Genomic DNA, 18518 nt, shown 5'->3' on the forward strand with positions numbered 1-18518 from the left:
CTTCTGCCTCTTTTTGGTGCAACACCAAGTTTTCAGACCAAACAAGTACAGCAAAATGCATTGACATGATGGAAGGACTGCTACAATGTGTCCTTTTTTCGGTCAGGGGCGTTCCTTCAGTGGCGTAGGGTGAGGACTCGTCACCAACTCAAAAACAAGACTTCCGGAATATTCAGCGCGAGTCTTAAAACGTAAAATATAGCTATATGCGGTGGAATCTTTGTAAAATATGCTCAGTAGAAGTCATTTGAAGCCATTTTACAAAATATGGACACAACTTGTCCGGAGACGTCGGTTGTCCTTTAAGGAGAGTGTTTTTTTTAATCATATGCACGTGTTAAAATGTGACTTTCAAATTGCCTATTTAGTGAATTTACATAAATTGTATAGTGTTGCTAGCTTGACACCATAACACAGGGATGATAAATTTACCTTATGGTGTCTGTACAGCAAAAGACTGGATAGCAGACTGGTGGACATCACAGCCATACAGGAGGTTACAGCTAGGAAAGGAAAGCAGAATCCACAAATGCTAAATGCCATTGCAAAATGCAAACATGATTATAAGATCTCACGGGGATTCATTTACACAGCAGCAGGGGAATATTATCTCTGACTTACAGAATATGACATGGACAGCAATGGCAATGTTGAGCTCACTTTCCTGATGAGTTTGCTCGGCGGTTTCTGACGCAGAACGAGAAGGCAGAAGCCAGGATATCTTCCTTTGACCAAACTCACTTTCAGTGCTTGATAGAAAAAGCAAACATCCAGAATCAATATTGGATAAGATGTCAATCCTTTGTAGAATTATCACACGGCAAGAGCAAATATAGATATCACTCACTCAAGTCTGCAGCAGGAGATTTTCTTTTTGTTGTTGTTTGTCTTAATACTCCAACTGTGGATTATACAACACATCTCTCAGAGTGTCCGTGTCCACCCACTGTACATTCCGGGCTCAGAAGCAAGCAATAAGATGACACAGTGATTCGCCGGTGTGCACAGTGGAGCATTTAGCGGTGCCCCATATTTCCCTCAGGAACACTGAACTAAACAAGCGAAGACCGGACCAGGTGGACCCCTTTGATTGAGTGGCCCTGTTGCTCCTTAACGCCGTCATGAGGACGGAAACAACTTTTGGCTGAGAGAAAGACTCATGAGGAAAAGATATGGGCGGATGAAATAGACTGATGGCCATATACAGTGCAGTCGTGTTTTAACTTCAACAAGAACAAATGAAAAGTTGCAGGGCCTCATTCAATGACAATACAGTGACACTGTGGTTTATGAACTTAATTGGTTCCCAGGCAGAGTGTGTAAGGCGAAAAGTGTGTATCCCAAAAATTAAGTTCCCATAGGAAACCATTAAAATGAGTAATAATCCGTTCCCAGGTCCCCATAAAACAATATTTTCTACTTGATAATTTTCTAAGCTTTAAAACTCCACAAAATATACCTTATTTTCTGTATAACAAATGTGCTATGGTATTACAATTAAAGAAATCAACTGTACTGTATATAAAATCGTTTTATTTACCTTTGTGATGGTCGGTGATGGCTTGATGAAATGGAATGGCCGGTTTCATCAGCATTAAACGCTTGATGAGGAACGTAACCTTCTATTTTCACCATCTTGAGGAATGATCCCTTGTAGGTGCTTTCTCTGTGATAATTGTATCTACTTCCTCATCAATTGTTTTCTGTTTAGCTGGGTTGATAGCTTTTTGCATCAAGTGTACGGATGGCTTGTGCGGGTTGTGGAGCCTGATTGATGGGATATTTTAACCTTGCAGTCTACACTCTGCCTTTGAACTATCAAAGTTGAAACTCTCACTGTCGTCTGCCTGTTTCTTTATTGTTTAAACCACCCCCCCCCCTCACTGCTGCGTTCTTGACCAATCATGTGGCTTTACCCGAAGACTGGGGGGGGGGGGGGGGGATAGAGGACAAAAACAGTCGGCCGCCATTTTGTTGTTAGAAGAACGGGCTCGTTCGCGAACGACACATCACTCATTGAGGCAGCTCCGTGTACGAAAAAAAAATCGTATCCCAAGGTCAAGTTTGTATGCCAAGGTCAAACTTTCAGAAATGTAACGTTTACAAACCGAAAAGTTCGTAAGTCAAGGGGTTCGTAAACCGAGGTATCACTCGATGAAAAGGTTTCTTCATCCGTCATCTGTACTTCTCTGAAGGTGTCGGACGTTTCGCTTCTCATCCAAGAAACTTTCTCAGCAACCAAAATTCTCACTGGTCACTACCAGTAAGAATTCTTGGCAAATCTGTCTGCAATTCTTACTAGTAACTACCAGTAAGAATTTAGTTTGCTGACGAAGTTTCTTGGATAAGAAGCGAAACGTCCGACACCTCCAAAGAAGTACAGATGACGGATGAAGAAACCTTTTCATCGATGGACCACTCCTGTACGACTGAGAGCTTACACAGACGAGGTATCACTGTAGATGAAAGGCAATTTCAGTCATTTCTGTAGTTCAGGGAAGCTCATCATGTGCAAAATAACACTGCTCATCTTGGCCTAAACTCTCTGGAGCATTGAGCATCATTTCTTGGATATAGAATACAGCTAAGAAAGTATTTTACATCTGTCATTATCATTTGACAGATTTGCCTGGGCCTTTCTTGAGTGAATAATAACAGTGAAAAAAATATTCACAGGATGTGAGGTAACCTCTTTATTTCCTAGTATGATGGCTGAGCACCAAAGCTTGTTAACATTGTCAGGTAAAAGAAAAAGAAATTACCCGTTGATCACGCTCCAGTCGAACTGTCCCCATTTTACCATTCATCACTTCTCATCTTGCTTAATCACTTTTTTCCCCTCTCCCCTTTCCATGCGGCCTCTGTGCCAGTATTTTTTTTCTTTGCCTGTCAGAAACCGAGGCTACTCATTGAGGGTGTTCATTGAACCTTTACTGTGTCAATGTCAGATTTAAAATACATACAGAATTGTTTTTATGATCATTGCTATTCAAATGCTGGTTCCAACCAAATTTTGTGGTTGTGTAGTTGAATGAAAGTGAAAACGTGAAAGACGAAGAAGAAAGGTGAATGTGTAAATATATGTATGATTCCATGGCTGATCATTTTTATTATAAGCATAAGCATTCTTCATTGCAAGCATGATCAATCTATCATAAGCAAATGTATGATAACTACAAACAGTAAACCTAACACGAGCTTCCAACACAAAATGTTCGTGTGTGTATGTGTGTGTGTGTGTGTGAGCGCGTGTGCGTGCGTGTGTGTGTGCGTGTGCACGTTTGTACCTAAAGTTCATGATAACAGGCAGCAACATGTCCTGGAGGGGGCGCCATTCAACTACTCTGTACCTGCCGGATGCATACATCTCCTACAAACACACACACACACGCACACGCACGCACGCACGCGCACACACACACGCACGCACAGACTTTTAATCAAAACCCATCCCTCAGGGCTACTTAACACAAAACCTAAATCGTACTGAAATGCTTACTTAAACAGTGACTCCTGAAAAACAGATTATCAAGTATTGCGTGCAATAGAGCCTCTTTTATTACGACCATACATTTACTTCACATTAGCTGCTAGTGTAGATTTAGCTGTTCTCTTGTTCATTGTCAACAGGATAAATATATAAAATAATGGAAATAATCCTTTGCACTGTTGCACTCATTGTCCAATGGCATTTCGGTGTCTATATTTTGCTTTTGCAATGATTCAGCCATCCATCTGCATTGTCCGAACTTGTTACTCATTCATAACCAGCTCTGCATGTGTGCAATTGCTAATATTGTAAGCCTCAATTTGTACACCGTGTAATATTATGAATGATTCAAAATACTAATTCACACGATACTGTGAGGCCTTTGGGAGGTCAAAACCACCCACATAAAATGGCAAACAGTGAGTTTAAATGACGGGGCATGTCTTAAGAACAAATCATTAAGCAATTTAAGGTGTTGAAAATAGCTTGAGAACAAATCTTTTCATTGGTCAGCCACAAAGGTGCAGATTTATCCCATCTCATTGATTATTTATTGCATCACTCATGGCTTTAAGACCATTGAAGAAAAAAGAGTTTGGGATGGTGATGTAGGCGGAGTAGTTTGCTTTGGTATATGACTTTTTTATCAGCGTGAAAGCTGACTGTGACTCAACCATTTTAATCAAAGACCAATAAATTATTATTTTTTAATGGTCATAAATGAGCACACAAAAAGTCTGCATACAATATCAACCTCAGGTATAATAACGCCAACAATGTACCGGGTATTAAAAAGTATGATCGTGATTTTGAAGACATGAGCACTCTATGCAACGACAACTGAATGTTCTTCATGTGTGTTCACCTTAAGAGAAAAAGGCTGGGCGATATGAATCCTAACCATTCCTTTCACTTTCCTCCAAAGAAGAGACAACAGCCAGCGATATGGTGAGGTAATCTGTAAAACGTGCACTTCGGTGAGAATGTTGTTTTTCATTTACCCTCCAAACTAGAGGCAACTAAACTTGTGACAACAGCAGATAATGTGTGCAAAAAATAAGGGTCGTTTATGTGGTGATGGCCATTTTACCTGCATGTGTGACTCTGGCACACAATCATAGGAGATGCCCACAGGAACCAGACTGATATCAGGGACAGATCCCTCTTTGATGAGATGCCTGATGTGAGCCAGCCACTGGCACCCTTGACCATACTCTGCTGACACACCGACACTTAAGGATTGGCCTTCGTGTAGCAGCTCACTTACTAACTGCGGAAGACAGAAAGGAGAGAGAGAGAGAGAGAGAGAGAGAGAGAGAGAGAGAGAGAGAGAGAGAGAGAGAGAGAGAGAGAGAGAGAGAGAGACAGAGAGAGAGAGACAGAGAGAAGAGATGGTATAGAAGAAGGTGTGGAAGGTCGTAACAGTCAGGAGCAATTAGCATAAAATACCTGCTATACATTTTAAATTCTACATTAGCTAAATGACAGGTCAAGACCTTGAGAGGGAGGAAGGAGAAAAAAGCCTAAAAATGTGTTTGGGGCACCTGAAGAACATCAAGTCAAAATGCAAACAGGATAAGGAGCAGATTAAAAAAAAAAAAGAGACCACGGGGGCAATATCGATGAAAAGGTTTCTACAGCTGTCATCTGTACTTCTTTGAAGGTGTCAGCCGTTTCGCTTCTTAACCAAGAAAGTTCGTCAGCAAACTAAAGTCTTACTGGTAGTTTAGGGCATATATATATATCCCTACTGTCCAGACACGGCGGTGCCGGACTCTGCTATGATAGGTCCCTGCTCTCAGTTTGTGGGGAGCAGAGGACTACTCCCTGCAGCTCCTGGACCACTCCTATACGAAAACACTAAGTGGAGTGTACTCAATAAACAATAATAAGTTAACATTGACATAGAGTTTAACCAATAAACAAAAATGCTTTCAAACACGCAGTCAATATGCTTGCTCACATTAATGATCAAAGCGGGAGGGGGGGGGGGAATACACACCGAGTCTCTCATAAACAACCCGCTTATTTCAGAGAGATTGGAGTCTTGTGAAGTAATACCTGCCCAAGAACTGCTATTAAAATATACAGCAATATATTTCTCTTAATAAAACTAGTTATGCTTCCAAATGAAACATCTTTGGAAAAATGATACAAAGCATGAAGGCCTCCCTTCCTACCCACAAAAAAAGGAAGTCAGTGAGAAGGTGATGAACACTGAAAACTAAGAAAAAAAATAAAGGTATGGCATTACTAGAGGAGTAAAAGCAAATGGAGACAATTATTTGCAAAAGAGAGGATAAAGCGGTGCAGATAATGGATGGAATTGTGCGTTTGATGAGGCTGAGTTTGAAGAAGAGTTTAAGCGACGGCTTTTAAGTTGATTGAGGAGCTGACTGCGTTGGGATAAAAAGAACAGCCCATACAAAGACAAATTATAAGGCCAGGTAGCTATTTTATGCTTACCCAGCAATTTTGTACCATCATCACCACCTTCTGGATTTTTTTTTCTTCCTCTCCCCTCCAGTAAAATATATCATGTTTTTCTGATTCATGACCGAGACCTTCATTTCCATTCACTTGTGAACAGGCCGTTTGTATGTTTCAAGACACTTGGCTAATGAGGAACGACTCCAATTGTCCGGCTTGAATATATTGTGCGGTAAAGAGGGATTATTTATTGTATTCTATTAGAGGGGTGAGTCAGAGAAAAGGGAGCGCGAAAGCTGATTTAACCTCTGGCGGATTTGCATATGTCTTTGAAACCAGAGCAGATGACTGCCATTATGGTCACGTTCAACCTCATCCTTTAGACAACACGTCAAACTTACTGAGGTCATGACAGGCCTGTACAGATGGTCCCTTTCGGCATCTTGCTCCGTCGCCGCAGATGGCGGCAAGAAGATCAAACCGATTTTCTGAAGGATCGACCTAAAGGAGAATCTGCTATGCATTATTTCACACCAACTACCGTATTTTCCGGTGTATGAGGGGCGCTGAAGTATAAGGCACAACCTCAATGATATATAAGGCACACCAGACTATAAGGTGCACCAACGTTTTCCATATATAATATATAAATACATAAAAGTTTTCCAAATATAAAGCACACCACATCATAAGGCGCTACAGCAGAGGCTGGGGTTACGCACGACTTCTTCTACATGGGGAAATGGATTCATGTCTCCTGACAGTCGATGTGAGACCTGTTGTGGCTCAATATTACTTCACATATAAGGCAAACCTGCGTATAAGGCGCAGGGTCATCTTTTGGAGAAAATCAAGGATTTTGGGTGTGCCTTATACACAGGAAAATACGGTAAATAAAATGCAAGTATCATTTACCCGAGTATAACCTCCCCCCATTAATCAAGACGCTAGAGGCTAATTAATAATTAAGATCCTGTATGCATACAGTGGTGCCTTGGGATAAGAGTGACCCAATTCATAAATTTTTCAAGATACAATCCGGTTAGCTACTGTTCGACCAATTTTTTTTTTATTTACGTGCAAGCAAACATTTGAGCCAAGAAAGCAAGATGACACAAGTGATATTCAATCATTTCACTTCACAACAAGCAGCAGATTGACAGCTCGTGTACCATTATTAAAAAAAAAAACAAAAACATGAGAAAGTTTTGAGCTACTAGCGTGGTCGCAGAACTAATTCATTTAACTGCTATCGCAACACATCACTGTATATGAAATGAAAGTCAGTGTGAATTTACTCCCACAAAAGAATCACTGTGTTGTTATCACACTGCTGTTTTACGTAACGAACATGAAAAAAAGTGTGGTCCTTTTCTTTGTACCTGAGGAAGGAGTTGTGAACTTGGATCGGACAAATTGCATATGGGACTCTTAGGTTGTTACAGAAGAGCACCAGAGAAAGGAGAATGCTGTCCAAGATGCTCTGACGCACGTACACGTAGACCAGCAGCGATCCCTGTATTATGGAATAGAGGCAAACTTCGCGTAAGCAACATACCGGTAAATCAGATTGTCGTTTCCTTGTATACTTATGAAAATGTTTAGTCTTTCAGGTGTGCAGGGATTAAGAAACACTACTGTCGTGATAGTAAACAAGATGGAAAACATCAGAGTAAGGTGTTAACGTAATTATTTTTTTACACAATAATAATTCAAGTTATTATGAAATCAGTGCTGTAGTTATGTACAGTAAATGCAAATACACACAACAGAGCAATAAAAAACAATGTATGGGTGAAGATTTAAGGTAGCTGTATTTTTCTTCTCTGGCAGTTTTAATGAAAAGCCAAGTAAAAACCAACAATGAGAGGACTCAAAAGTCTTTTTATCCTCATTGGGGTAACCTCGTATTATACTGACCTATTACTCTGCTTATTGTTCTGCTTTTTAAGTATCTCTCACACGTTTATACCTACGTTTTATGAGTGAAGGGGTAGCGCTAACTGGAGTGACTAAAGGGGCTACAGATTATGCAGCGGGCGGGCGCGCTAGTGGTGAATCAAATCTCAGTTCAATTAATTTGCTGTCCGTACTTCTGTCTGACAGGTCTTCTGTGTTTGTTCCTAAGAGTGTTAAAATGATTCATTAATTCATTTCATTTGGATTCTTTAATTATTTTTATGTCACCCCCACTTATTGATGTGATAATCGTGATGACCAAACTACGTTTTTAATCTCCAGAGCCTCACCTCACTCGGAAAGAAAAAAAAAAAAAAACACTCTTTCTTATCGAAATCACATATTTTGATGCCATGAAAATCATTTGGGGGATTTAAAAAATGAATGCATTGCACTGCATGAATAGAGAAAACCTCTTTAGCATCATTAGATGGTCAAGTAGATGGTCAAAACACAGCCTAATTCCAATTACCGTATTTTCTGGTGTATAAGGTGCGCAGGTGCGCCTTATATGTGAAGTCATAGCGAGCCACAACAGGTCTCACAACTACTGTCAGCAGCCACCCACTCCATTTCCCCCTCTAGAGGTGGTGCGTAACCTCAGCCTCTACTGTGGTGCCTTATATGTGCCTGGTATTTGGTAAACTATTATATAGAGTATTTATATATTATATTTGGAAAACATTTTTCATTATAGTCCGGTGCGACTTATATATGGAAAAAGTTTGACATTACACCATTCATTGGGGGTCCGCCTTATACACCGGAAAATACGGGACAAGCGTGAGGTAGTTAAGTCTAAACACTCATGGCTTGACACTCAGCATGATGGAAGCCTCATGCACTTCTCATCATCTGGAAAGAATTTCTGTGTGTGTGTGTGAGTGCGCGCGCGTTTGATGATCGAGCGCCGGTACCTCTTGTGAGGCTCTGTGCAAAGCCACAAAATGGTTGCGGTTAACTTGAATACTGCCAAAAACAGAGGCAAACATCTTCATCATCGCCCAGCCCACACATCTAGGCACGAGCAGAGTGGGCAATGCAGACAGACAGAAGAAAAAAATGAAAATTAAGGGCTGATGATGATGATGAGAGTGGGATGACACATGCAAGGCAATAATGGACAAACAAGAAAGGCAGTGAATTTCTACAAGTTGTCACATACAGACTGAAGTGCAATATGTCAAACTTATTGATCATGTATATATATTCATTTTAATTCTGGGGCTTTTCAGTTTGACTTCATATCATTTCCCTTAAGATAAAAACAATATTTGCAATGTACTGCAACATTTAGCTACAGTGAAGGATGGCAGACAGGTCATTTCAAAAGATGGGAAAACGTTGACATGTAATTTCAATTTGAATACAGTAAAAGCTTGCTTTTCATTTGCCCTACTTTCCTGTGACTGACTCACATATTCACTGATGTTCCAAAATTCAGAAAACTAGCATCACAAAACATGTGAATGAGCAGTTCTTGACCCTCAAAATCATTTTGCAGCTCTAATAACAGCAAATGCAGAGCAAGAATGCAGCACATAGGAAATGCATGTGTTTCATAATTTCTGGGTTTGTGCTTTTGGTGCTCTATTTGTCATTTATGTTCAATAGGAGCACCGATCGTCACACGCATCGATGAGTTTAAAGTGTTGGTTACTTGGTAGTGTGAATAAGGACCACGACAAACAAGAAAAAAGGACCCCTTTTGGTCATATATATATATATAAATAAAGGACCAAAAGGGTCCTTTTTTCTTTTGGTGGAACGGATTAGTTAGATTGAGATTATTTCCTATGAGCCATCTTGTTTTGGATTTTTTTTTTATGATTTGATTTTAGTCTTTCTGTAATAGATTAACTCATTCATAGCCAGACGATGTGCAAAAACATGTCCCCTTCAGTGCCAGTTTTTTTTTCCTTTTCAATTCTCGAATGAATTTGGGAATGGCAGTGAATGAGTTAACAAAGAAAATCTGGGTTCCGCTGTATTTCAACAACTTGGACTTGCCACCATGAAATATAAAACGTTATAGTACTGTATTTATATGATTAAAAACACACCGTAAAAAAAACGGGGAGATGCAGGTATTAATTACGGGACGGAATGATGAGATGGGATGGAGCTGCCGTTGGCTGTCACCCACCTCTGGCGCTTTTTGATTTGCTGCGAGAGCCTCCCTCACTCTGAAACACAATCATAGGGCAGCTCAGTTAAACAAGCTCCAGAGTTCTTTCATCCTAAAACACACCCAGTAGGACGACAACAACCTTGAGTGAAGAGGTTAGCAATAGGTTCAACTCAATTATATTGACAAAAAGACAACAACAGACAGAAAAGTATGATGTCTGACCCTTGTTACGCAGTTCCTCGTCATTCACTCCGCAGGTGATATACTCCCTTCTGTGTGTCTTTGTTTGAGGGTCTTATCTCCTCGCCTTTAGTCATTTCTCTCCCAAAACTATATGATTCCATTACATTTTCTGCATCTTCCCCTGTCATTAATTTACTCTGCTCTCCTCCATCAGCTGTGTCATCTCTGGTACCTGTTACTTTCACAGACCCTCTTGTGGCGGCTGTTAACAGGACTCGGATAGACCTTGCACCCACTCACAAATAGCACACAACATATCCTCCGTACGAGCCAGCCTCTGTACCTACACGAGAAAGGGAAAAAAAGGAAAGATAAAATAAGACATGGGTTAAATAAAATGCCTTGAGACAAATACTTGCACAGGGGGTCACACTGAAATAAAGGCAGGTTCAGACCAACAGAAGTTATAAGTAATTTCCCATGCAGGGCGGCAGTAGTTGTTCATGTGTATGCCTCACAGTTTTGAGGTCAATGTTTTGAATGTTGCTTGTGGCTTTTCATATGAGTTTTACATGTTCTCGGTGATTGTGTGGGTCTTCTCCGAGGACTCTGGCTTGCTGCCGCATTCCAAAACCATGCGTGTTGGGTTCATTGAAGATGACATTGCCCACAGGCGTGAATGTTATTGTGTGTGTTGGTCGGCAGTGTGTGAGCCTTGCAAACCGGCACACATACTCTAATAACTCTTGAAAACAATCAACAATGGCAAAGAGGACTGTCAGCGTTTCCTCCTCTCCAATAAACCTTGAGTGCCAGAAGAGACAATCATGAGTCGGAGTATTTTGTGAGGAAGTGGTCGTGGAAAAAAAAAGAGGAGGAAATTTAGTTTGGGGATGAGGAGTTGCGCAAGTTAACGCGTCTGAGGTATTTCAATGAGACAAATTCAATGGACTGCAAATTCTGCTGTAGGAAAGCACAACATGAATTTAGCTGGGCCAGACATAAACTTACAATTTACATTTTTTTTTGCAGTACAACTTCTTGATTGTGTAAATGTGTCAAAACTTTCACAATAAAATATTGGCTCATTTGTTGAACTTTGACGTTACCTGGTGTGAGTCTCACTAACAGAGAGAATATTGTGAAAGTCAAGCAAGGGGCTGTGTCTCAACTGCTTATGATGGAATGACTGAAAAAAAAGACAAAGGAGATATTTGACCATGTTCTTGAAATTCCATCAGAAAGTAGATTTAAAATGAATTCAAGATTTTCTGTTGACCATTTTGATTCTTACTAGACTGTCTGGAGTGCATTGTTGACAGCACTGACCCACAATTGGTCGGAATTTGCCCAGCACAGGCACTGCAGTAATCTTGAAGGAGTGTGGCAACTAAACACAAGAAAAGAAAATTGTACAAAACACACAACACTAATCATTGCAAAAAAAAAAAACATAAAATCAGAACAGATCTGAGCACTGCTCATGTCATGTCATATACCAGATGTCAACATCAATGTTGACATCTGAGCACTCAGATGTCAACATTGAAAATTCTGGATAAACTGTGCAAAATAATGTATCTTTTACAGTAGAGTGGGAACAGATAAGAACTGGAGTAAGACTTAGTCTATGTATAATTTTCTTTGAGTTTTTTTTCCCGCATTTTTGGTTGAGCTTGAAGTGAAAAATATAAAGACGACCAAAAATTACAGAATGACAATGAATATTAATACTGCATAAGAACAAGCAGTGAATACAATAACCCGGTGCAGTGTTCGGAATTCAGACTGATCCAGTTTAGATAAAACAGGCGAATGAATCTTGTGAAATCAATGACTTTGATCAATGATAATGAGCTGAGAAAACAGGACAGTGCACTGAATAAGTGCCTTGCCAAGAATGGGACACTAAGCCCCTCAAAAAGTTATGTGAGGATCTTACTAAATTTATAGTGTAATGGTTGGACTATTACAAATGTCTTACTATGCACCGTGGGAAGTTGTGGGTTCTATATTGCTACGCATTTGATAACGGTCCCTGTGGGCTTTAATTTGTTTTAAAATTATTGGTCATACATTTTTAACAGTTAAAAAAGAAAATGAGTTCAACAGATATTAAGCATAGCCCACACAAGAGTCGGGAGTGTCTACCACTACCACATTGTGTTGCCCTGATTTATTGCCCATTGCTTACCAATGGTCAAAAGCCTTGGGTAGTATTTCAAAATAAAGAAAATACAAGACAAATTAAACGGAAAGCACATGCTGCCGCGGCTGTTTTCTTTGAGATTGGCAGGATGAATGCACAGGGATAAAATGATGTGAAAGAGTCACACATGCTGTGGACTTACAGCGGGTCTTCTCTGAGAAATCGCCATGTCTGTAGTTACCCTGCCATTCAACTGCTGCACCATGATGAATCCAATCCAGCCTTTAATGCAATTATCTGCCGAGACAAAGATGGGGGCGGTAATGGGTGTTTGAAAGTATTTTGTTGAAACACACTCACAAGAAAGGGGGGGGAAACAAAATGTCGGTGTAACAAAACAATCTTGTCCCTGGCTTTTGCTCGGCACGAATTTTACAAGATATCTTTCTGTCATTTTTTTTTACTCATAGATGCAATTTCAACCAACTAGCCAGCACTTCTTTGCCTCTATCATCAAAACGCTTCCTTTCATCCTCTAAGGCGAAGAGAGGCAGGAGACTAGCTTTCCCTGTGGTTGGTTTGACATTGGTTCAATTTCTAATGAAGCAATGACTTGGGGCAACCCTTTGATTTTTGTGCTTACAATAAAAGACTATCCCTCAAGAGCAATACAGAGCAGATTTTTTTCAAAATTGGCTTCATCGCTGATTAGGGTTCATTCCAGCAACAAAAAAAAAATCGTAAAAGAAATATAATTGCAAAATATACAACATTCACAATAATTAAAAGGTGACACTAAATTCCACTCCAGAGCATGTGCAATTTTGAAACCTCCCAATATTTTGTGGAAATACCTCTCACACGGCCCTCCAAAAAATAATAACAGGAGAAAAATAAGGAGAAAAAAAGACAACTAACAGAGCAAAGATTTTAGACAGACATCAGGTCAGAAGAATTTCAGTCACAATGTATTTTTTGGGGGGAGTGGAGGGCGGCAACCACACAAAAGATACTACTGATGGAGAATGAGAACTATGATAACGACCGTTAAGGTGGAAATTGAACTTTGCGGTCGAGTTGTTCCAAAAGTGGTTCCAGGCTGCTCAGTACAATATGGTTAAGATGACACAAGGTTGTTCAGCGGAAGAGGACACAAAACAAAATTAAGGTCGAGCAGAAGAAGGAGATCCTCGAAAAACACGAATGAGGTGTGCGTTTGTGTGACTTAGCGTCCCAGTACCAGTATGCTAAAACGACCATTGCTACGTGTGGCTTAGGGTGTTTCTGTGTTGTCTAAGCAACGGTCTCAGGCAATAGAAGAGGTTGAAAAACTTCTGTTGATTTGGATTAACGTAAAGCAGCTCGCAGGGGACCGCCGTGTTAGTGAGGATATTATCACCGAGAAAGCATGGCAACTTCACTTGGATATCATCAATACGCAACGACCATAACAAAGGTAAATAAAACGACGTTATTAGTTTATTTACAATACAATAGCACATTTATTATACATAAAATAAGGTATATTGTCTGTAGTTTTAAGGCTCATCTAGTAGAAAATTATGTTTTATGGGGACCTGGACATGGATTATTCTCATTTTTAATGGTTTCCTAAGGGAAATAAATGTTTGGAAGAGACACTTTTCGCCTTAAACACATTTTCTGGGAACCAATTAAGTTCGGAAGCTGAAAACTGTATTAAATTGTTCCAGATTTTCTAATGTAAATTGACAACTGTCCATGCAATAACCGACTCATTTTCTACAGGGCGCATTACACACATTACGGATTCTCTGTCATCTGTTAATTAATCACAACCTTTCTTTAGTGATAACACTACTGTCAGATTGTTGCTTTTTTCGCTACCATGGAGAAAACAATTGAGGACTTAGAGCAGTAGTTCTAGCACTAGCACCATGACAGGACAGATTTTAGTTGCACTAGCTCGCTATCCACAGTGCATAACTTGTGGTTGCAGTCCAAGATAACATAGTGTAGCACCTATTGTGACAATAATTAATGGGGTAGTTGCTGAGCATTTGTTATTTGATTATCCGTACAGTATTGAGATACTTTTTGTGGGTAGAGTATCAAAGTCAAAATCAACAGTATTTGGGCAGGACCATCAATGTGACTGTTCGACAAAAGGATGAGCACAATATCTGATTGGTCAATTCATTGCTGCCTGCAGCATTGTTTTTTTTATAATTTATTGATTCTTAAGCACACTGTTGCTTGAGACAAACTGGCTGTCAATAAAATGAAAAAAATACAGAGTCAACATGACTACTGAGATGCCTTGAGAATCCAAGGTGAAGTGATAATTTCTCGAAATAAACAAATTGTAGATGACATCAAAAGCGAGGAACTCTGACATGATTGCACACGTACCCCTTGTTTCCATGCTGTGTCTATGAAAACTCACAGATCTGGAACTCCGCAGTTTACCAACACAAATGCAGTTTGTTGTTTTAATAATGGATCAAATTATCCATTGTTTATGTTTAAAACGTCCTTTGCCAAATGTCATCCGGATAATTATACAACAAATTTCACGCCAGGATCCCTCCTAATAAACCTCTTGGTGGTAATCATCCATCAGTTAGATGACTCTTACAAGAGTCGCATGAAGACCTTATCTGTCTGTATCTTACTCGGCTGATCCCACTCTGCCCCATTACTTGGCTAATTGAAACCCGAGTTATACCACCCCCATGGGGAGATGCTCCATTTCTCCTGGCTCCAGTTCCCACATTCATTATCTACTCCACTGGGAGCAAAGTCCTTGATAAGAGGTTCACAGGAATCAGTGATGCTTTGCAGGTGCAGGGATAGATGAGGGCATATGGCAGCAAAACAGCAAATAAAGGGAATAAAACACTCCAAATTACACAGCAATGAATAAGCAACACCTCGAATGGGGTTATATAATCCACTTCAGAGGGAAAACACCATGCCTGGGTAAGACCACCAACAATTTCCTGCAACAGATTGTCAAGCATCTTCATTTGAGTAAAATTTTGTCGCTGAAAACTCACTCCACTAAGGAGCTCAATTATCCCTCTCCTCAAAATTCAATCACTCCATCACACTTTTAAAATAAATACAATGTGGGTGCCCGCTGTTGCCGTGGTAAACCTAAAAATACAAGGGAAGAATACAAATTGCGAGCTTTGTAATGATGTTAGGATTGCAGCAATGAAGCAATACAAAATAATCGGGTGCTCCAATGCATTATTTAAGAGCAGCCCAGAAGGTTTCTTATTCAAACCACTTGGGACAGGAGGATTGCGGGATGTAGAAAACAACCACCGGGAGATCAATGTGATCGACTTTGATCTATGTTCTGCAAGTAAACCTGGAATCGTAATACTGTTCACGCACACAGCTATGCGGTAGATATGTCAACTGTCACTCGTACGGCTACAATCACGTATAGAAAATCTATCAGGGGATCAGTAGCGAGCGGCGTAGGGCACAACTGCTTCGATTTCTTCACACTAAAGGAATGCTTTATTCTTTTCCTTCCTCACGCATCAAACTGCTTACAGTACACTTTAATGCTCAAGGTGTAATCAAGGCATCAAAGTCTGATGAATCGAGTCTTACGCAACACAAAGGAATTTTCAGTATCAACCGATGTTCATGTTGTCAGTCTTCCAAGTATTAAATTGATATTTTATTACATTTTTTTGGTGCAGTTTTTGCTTCCATTTGAAACCAAGTTTAGTTATTTCAGGTACACTTTTGTGTTATGTGTTGGAAAAACAGCTGATCAGGTCGTGAGACCTTCAAAATAAAACTGCCAATCTGACAAATCCTGAAAATGGCCTACTGGCTGTTTTTACTTGCAGCTACAAAGTGTGCAGTAATCAAGGTGGTGTTACGACAGTGGTCCCACGTTTTATTTATTTATTTGTCAATGGTGGTGTTTGTTTCCTTTGAGGTGATTAAGGTTGATTGGTGGATGGATATCGGGCCCCTTAATTGTTCCATCCATCGATCATTCCTTCAAGAGCAGATCTGGAATGACAGCAAGAAAAGCAATTCCCATTTCCATCTACTTGCAACCAGACATTGCTCGAGGATATTATTTGTAAAATGTGCATGCACAATATTGCGTGGGAGTGAACGATCAGCTTGTTTGATTGTTTTCTCCTGTGTATGTTATGAACTCATTCACTGCTAGCCGAGTTTCTCATATTGCCAGCAATTCTCTAATATTTTGACCCATTCAAATATTATGTTCTACAATAGAAGAAGAATAGATGTTTTTTTATTTCATCAGAAACATTGTTTCAAGGTTTTCTGATCACTGCAAGCAATACGGTCGCAAATGAGGCGAACTTTTCAGTGCATGCTGATGGAAATACAATTTGAAAGCATTCTGCTCTACACCGAATCTTTGTCAACACAGAGCATTTTTCAAAAGTGCCTTTTGGTTATTCATAAGGCCAAAAAAAAGCAGTGCTGGAGTACGCTCTGGGCAACTTGTGTCTGGCTGTCGAGACGGAAATGCTTTGAGCATGAGCTGCTGATTGGTTTATAAAGTAGGATACGTTCCAAGCTTGGTTTGCCTTGAGGCCGAAAGAAATAATTGTCTTCTTTAGTAGCCGGATTCTTCAGTAGACGGATTGATTCAGTAGCAGTAGATTAATGGTAAAATAACGGATTGTGACAAAATTATTTTGCGACAAATTTTGGTGTCTCAAAGTTAGTCGCTTGGGACTTCAGCGAAATAGGGACTTCCTTTCATATCCTGAACACCCCTAGACAGGTCATAACACTCGGAATACATCAAACATTAGTCAGTGGCAGGTTTGACAGTCATTTGTTTTCTAGTAGGCTCTCTGGAAAATATAAGTGGATGAGTGCAAGTAAAACAAAGAGAGGAGGGGACACTAAAATCATTCAAACAATGAACAAGAGCTTCACTGACCCACAAACCAGTTGAACATCCTCTCCACGATGGCCTCTGCCTTGCCACATCATCACAAGAGAACATAACAAGCTTCTTGTCCAGACAAGAGTCACTTTGACAAGTCGACACCAAGTGAATTTCCATAAATTGTTTACCGTAAAATTCACATGATGAAAGAAAAGCCACTAAAAAGCTTCACAGAGGTGATCAAAGTTCAATCAATAGTCCGTGAGTCTTTACAACCTTGCGGTCTCTGTACTCTCTACAAGGAACCCATAATGTTCGCACACACTGAGAATAGAGCTGACAGGCATAGGGTGATTTCAGGAAGAGTAATTACACCACACAATAAAATTGAAAGGACACTTACACAGTTGTTGATTATGAGGGGGTGGAAGGTGCATTAAAAGTGCGCCTGTGTGCATGTTGCTTTGCGTTTTGTCGTCGGACCTATAGATGACTAATGGGGAGGGAAAACGGGCCATCCTTTAATGTTTCTGTCTTCATGGACACAGCCTAATCTCATATTGGAACATGAATAAAATGATTGCCGCCAGGAGATGTCCCACAGAGAAAAAAACGGAAGCGCTCTGCCGCCCTGATGGCTGGGTTTGCAAAGTAGGTCATAAATACGGCTCACCACATGCTGGTAGATGGGAATGGACCAATTAGCAAACACATTTGAGTGGCAGTTTACGGATGGTTATTTTCACAGTAAAAGACTAACAATTTGGGGATTGTTGTAGCAAATGCAAGTCTGCGATCATTGTCATTATAATTATCATTAGTTTGCGCAGCAAGTGTTAATCTATTATTTAGAATGTGTCTATTCGGCTCGTTAAGGCGAGGGATCTGTTCTGATGTAAATGGTAACTTTGTATTCAGTACTTCACAACTTGTGTCAATACATCCACGATATGAATGCTAATCTACGTGAATGCATTTACAATGGGAAATAACAAACAAGGAAGAATAATAGATTGGCTATTCAATGAACAATAACAATTGTTAGAGTTTGTCATGTCTTGAAGCAGGCAGTAAAAAATTGAGTCAACTACTGTGTTGTGAGCAGCAGAGGTGCTGTTGATGCAATCTTAACATGTACATCGTAAATCAAAGAAATGTTGACCTTTCCAAATCCCTTCCAAAGTACTACTACTACTCCTAATAATAATAATAATAATAATAATAATAATAATAATAATAATAGGCAGCCTGGTAGTCGAGTGGTTAGCACACCGGCTTCACAGTGCAG

At 40.0% G+C, this 18518-nt stretch overlaps 1 protein-coding gene across 1 annotated transcript in view; it reads right to left on the reverse strand.

The window, feature by feature from the left end:
- The window catches only part of gpat2 (glycerol-3-phosphate acyltransferase 2, mitochondrial), a 74529-nt gene that overhangs the window by 16015 nt on the left and 39996 nt on the right, over positions 1–18518 (reverse strand). Inside the window, exons 2-15 of the mRNA XM_088993918.1 lie at positions 12545–12639; positions 11488–11583; positions 11303–11382; positions 10426–10536; positions 9943–10065; positions 8797–8896; positions 7303–7436; positions 6322–6421; positions 4581–4760; positions 4356–4448; positions 3288–3370; positions 848–901; positions 622–749; positions 433–503 (exon numbers count right to left, since the gene is read on the reverse strand). Of these exons, the coding sequence (XP_088850044.1) occupies positions 433–503; positions 622–749; positions 848–901; positions 3288–3370; positions 4356–4448; positions 4581–4760; positions 6322–6421; positions 7303–7436; positions 8797–8896; positions 9943–10065; positions 10426–10536; positions 11303–11382; positions 11488–11583; positions 12545–12607 (1416 nt within the window). The 5' untranslated portion in view covers positions 12608–12639. The remainder of the gene's footprint in view (positions 1–432; positions 504–621; positions 750–847; positions 902–3287; positions 3371–4355; positions 4449–4580; positions 4761–6321; positions 6422–7302; positions 7437–8796; positions 8897–9942; positions 10066–10425; positions 10537–11302; positions 11383–11487; positions 11584–12544; positions 12640–18518) is intronic.

Source organism: Hippocampus bargibanti, linkage group LG04, assembly GCF_051943395.1.
Source record: "Hippocampus bargibanti isolate YZ-2025 linkage group LG04, ASM5194339v1, whole genome shotgun sequence".
NCBI lineage: Eukaryota > Metazoa > Chordata > Actinopteri > Syngnathiformes > Syngnathidae > Hippocampus > Hippocampus bargibanti.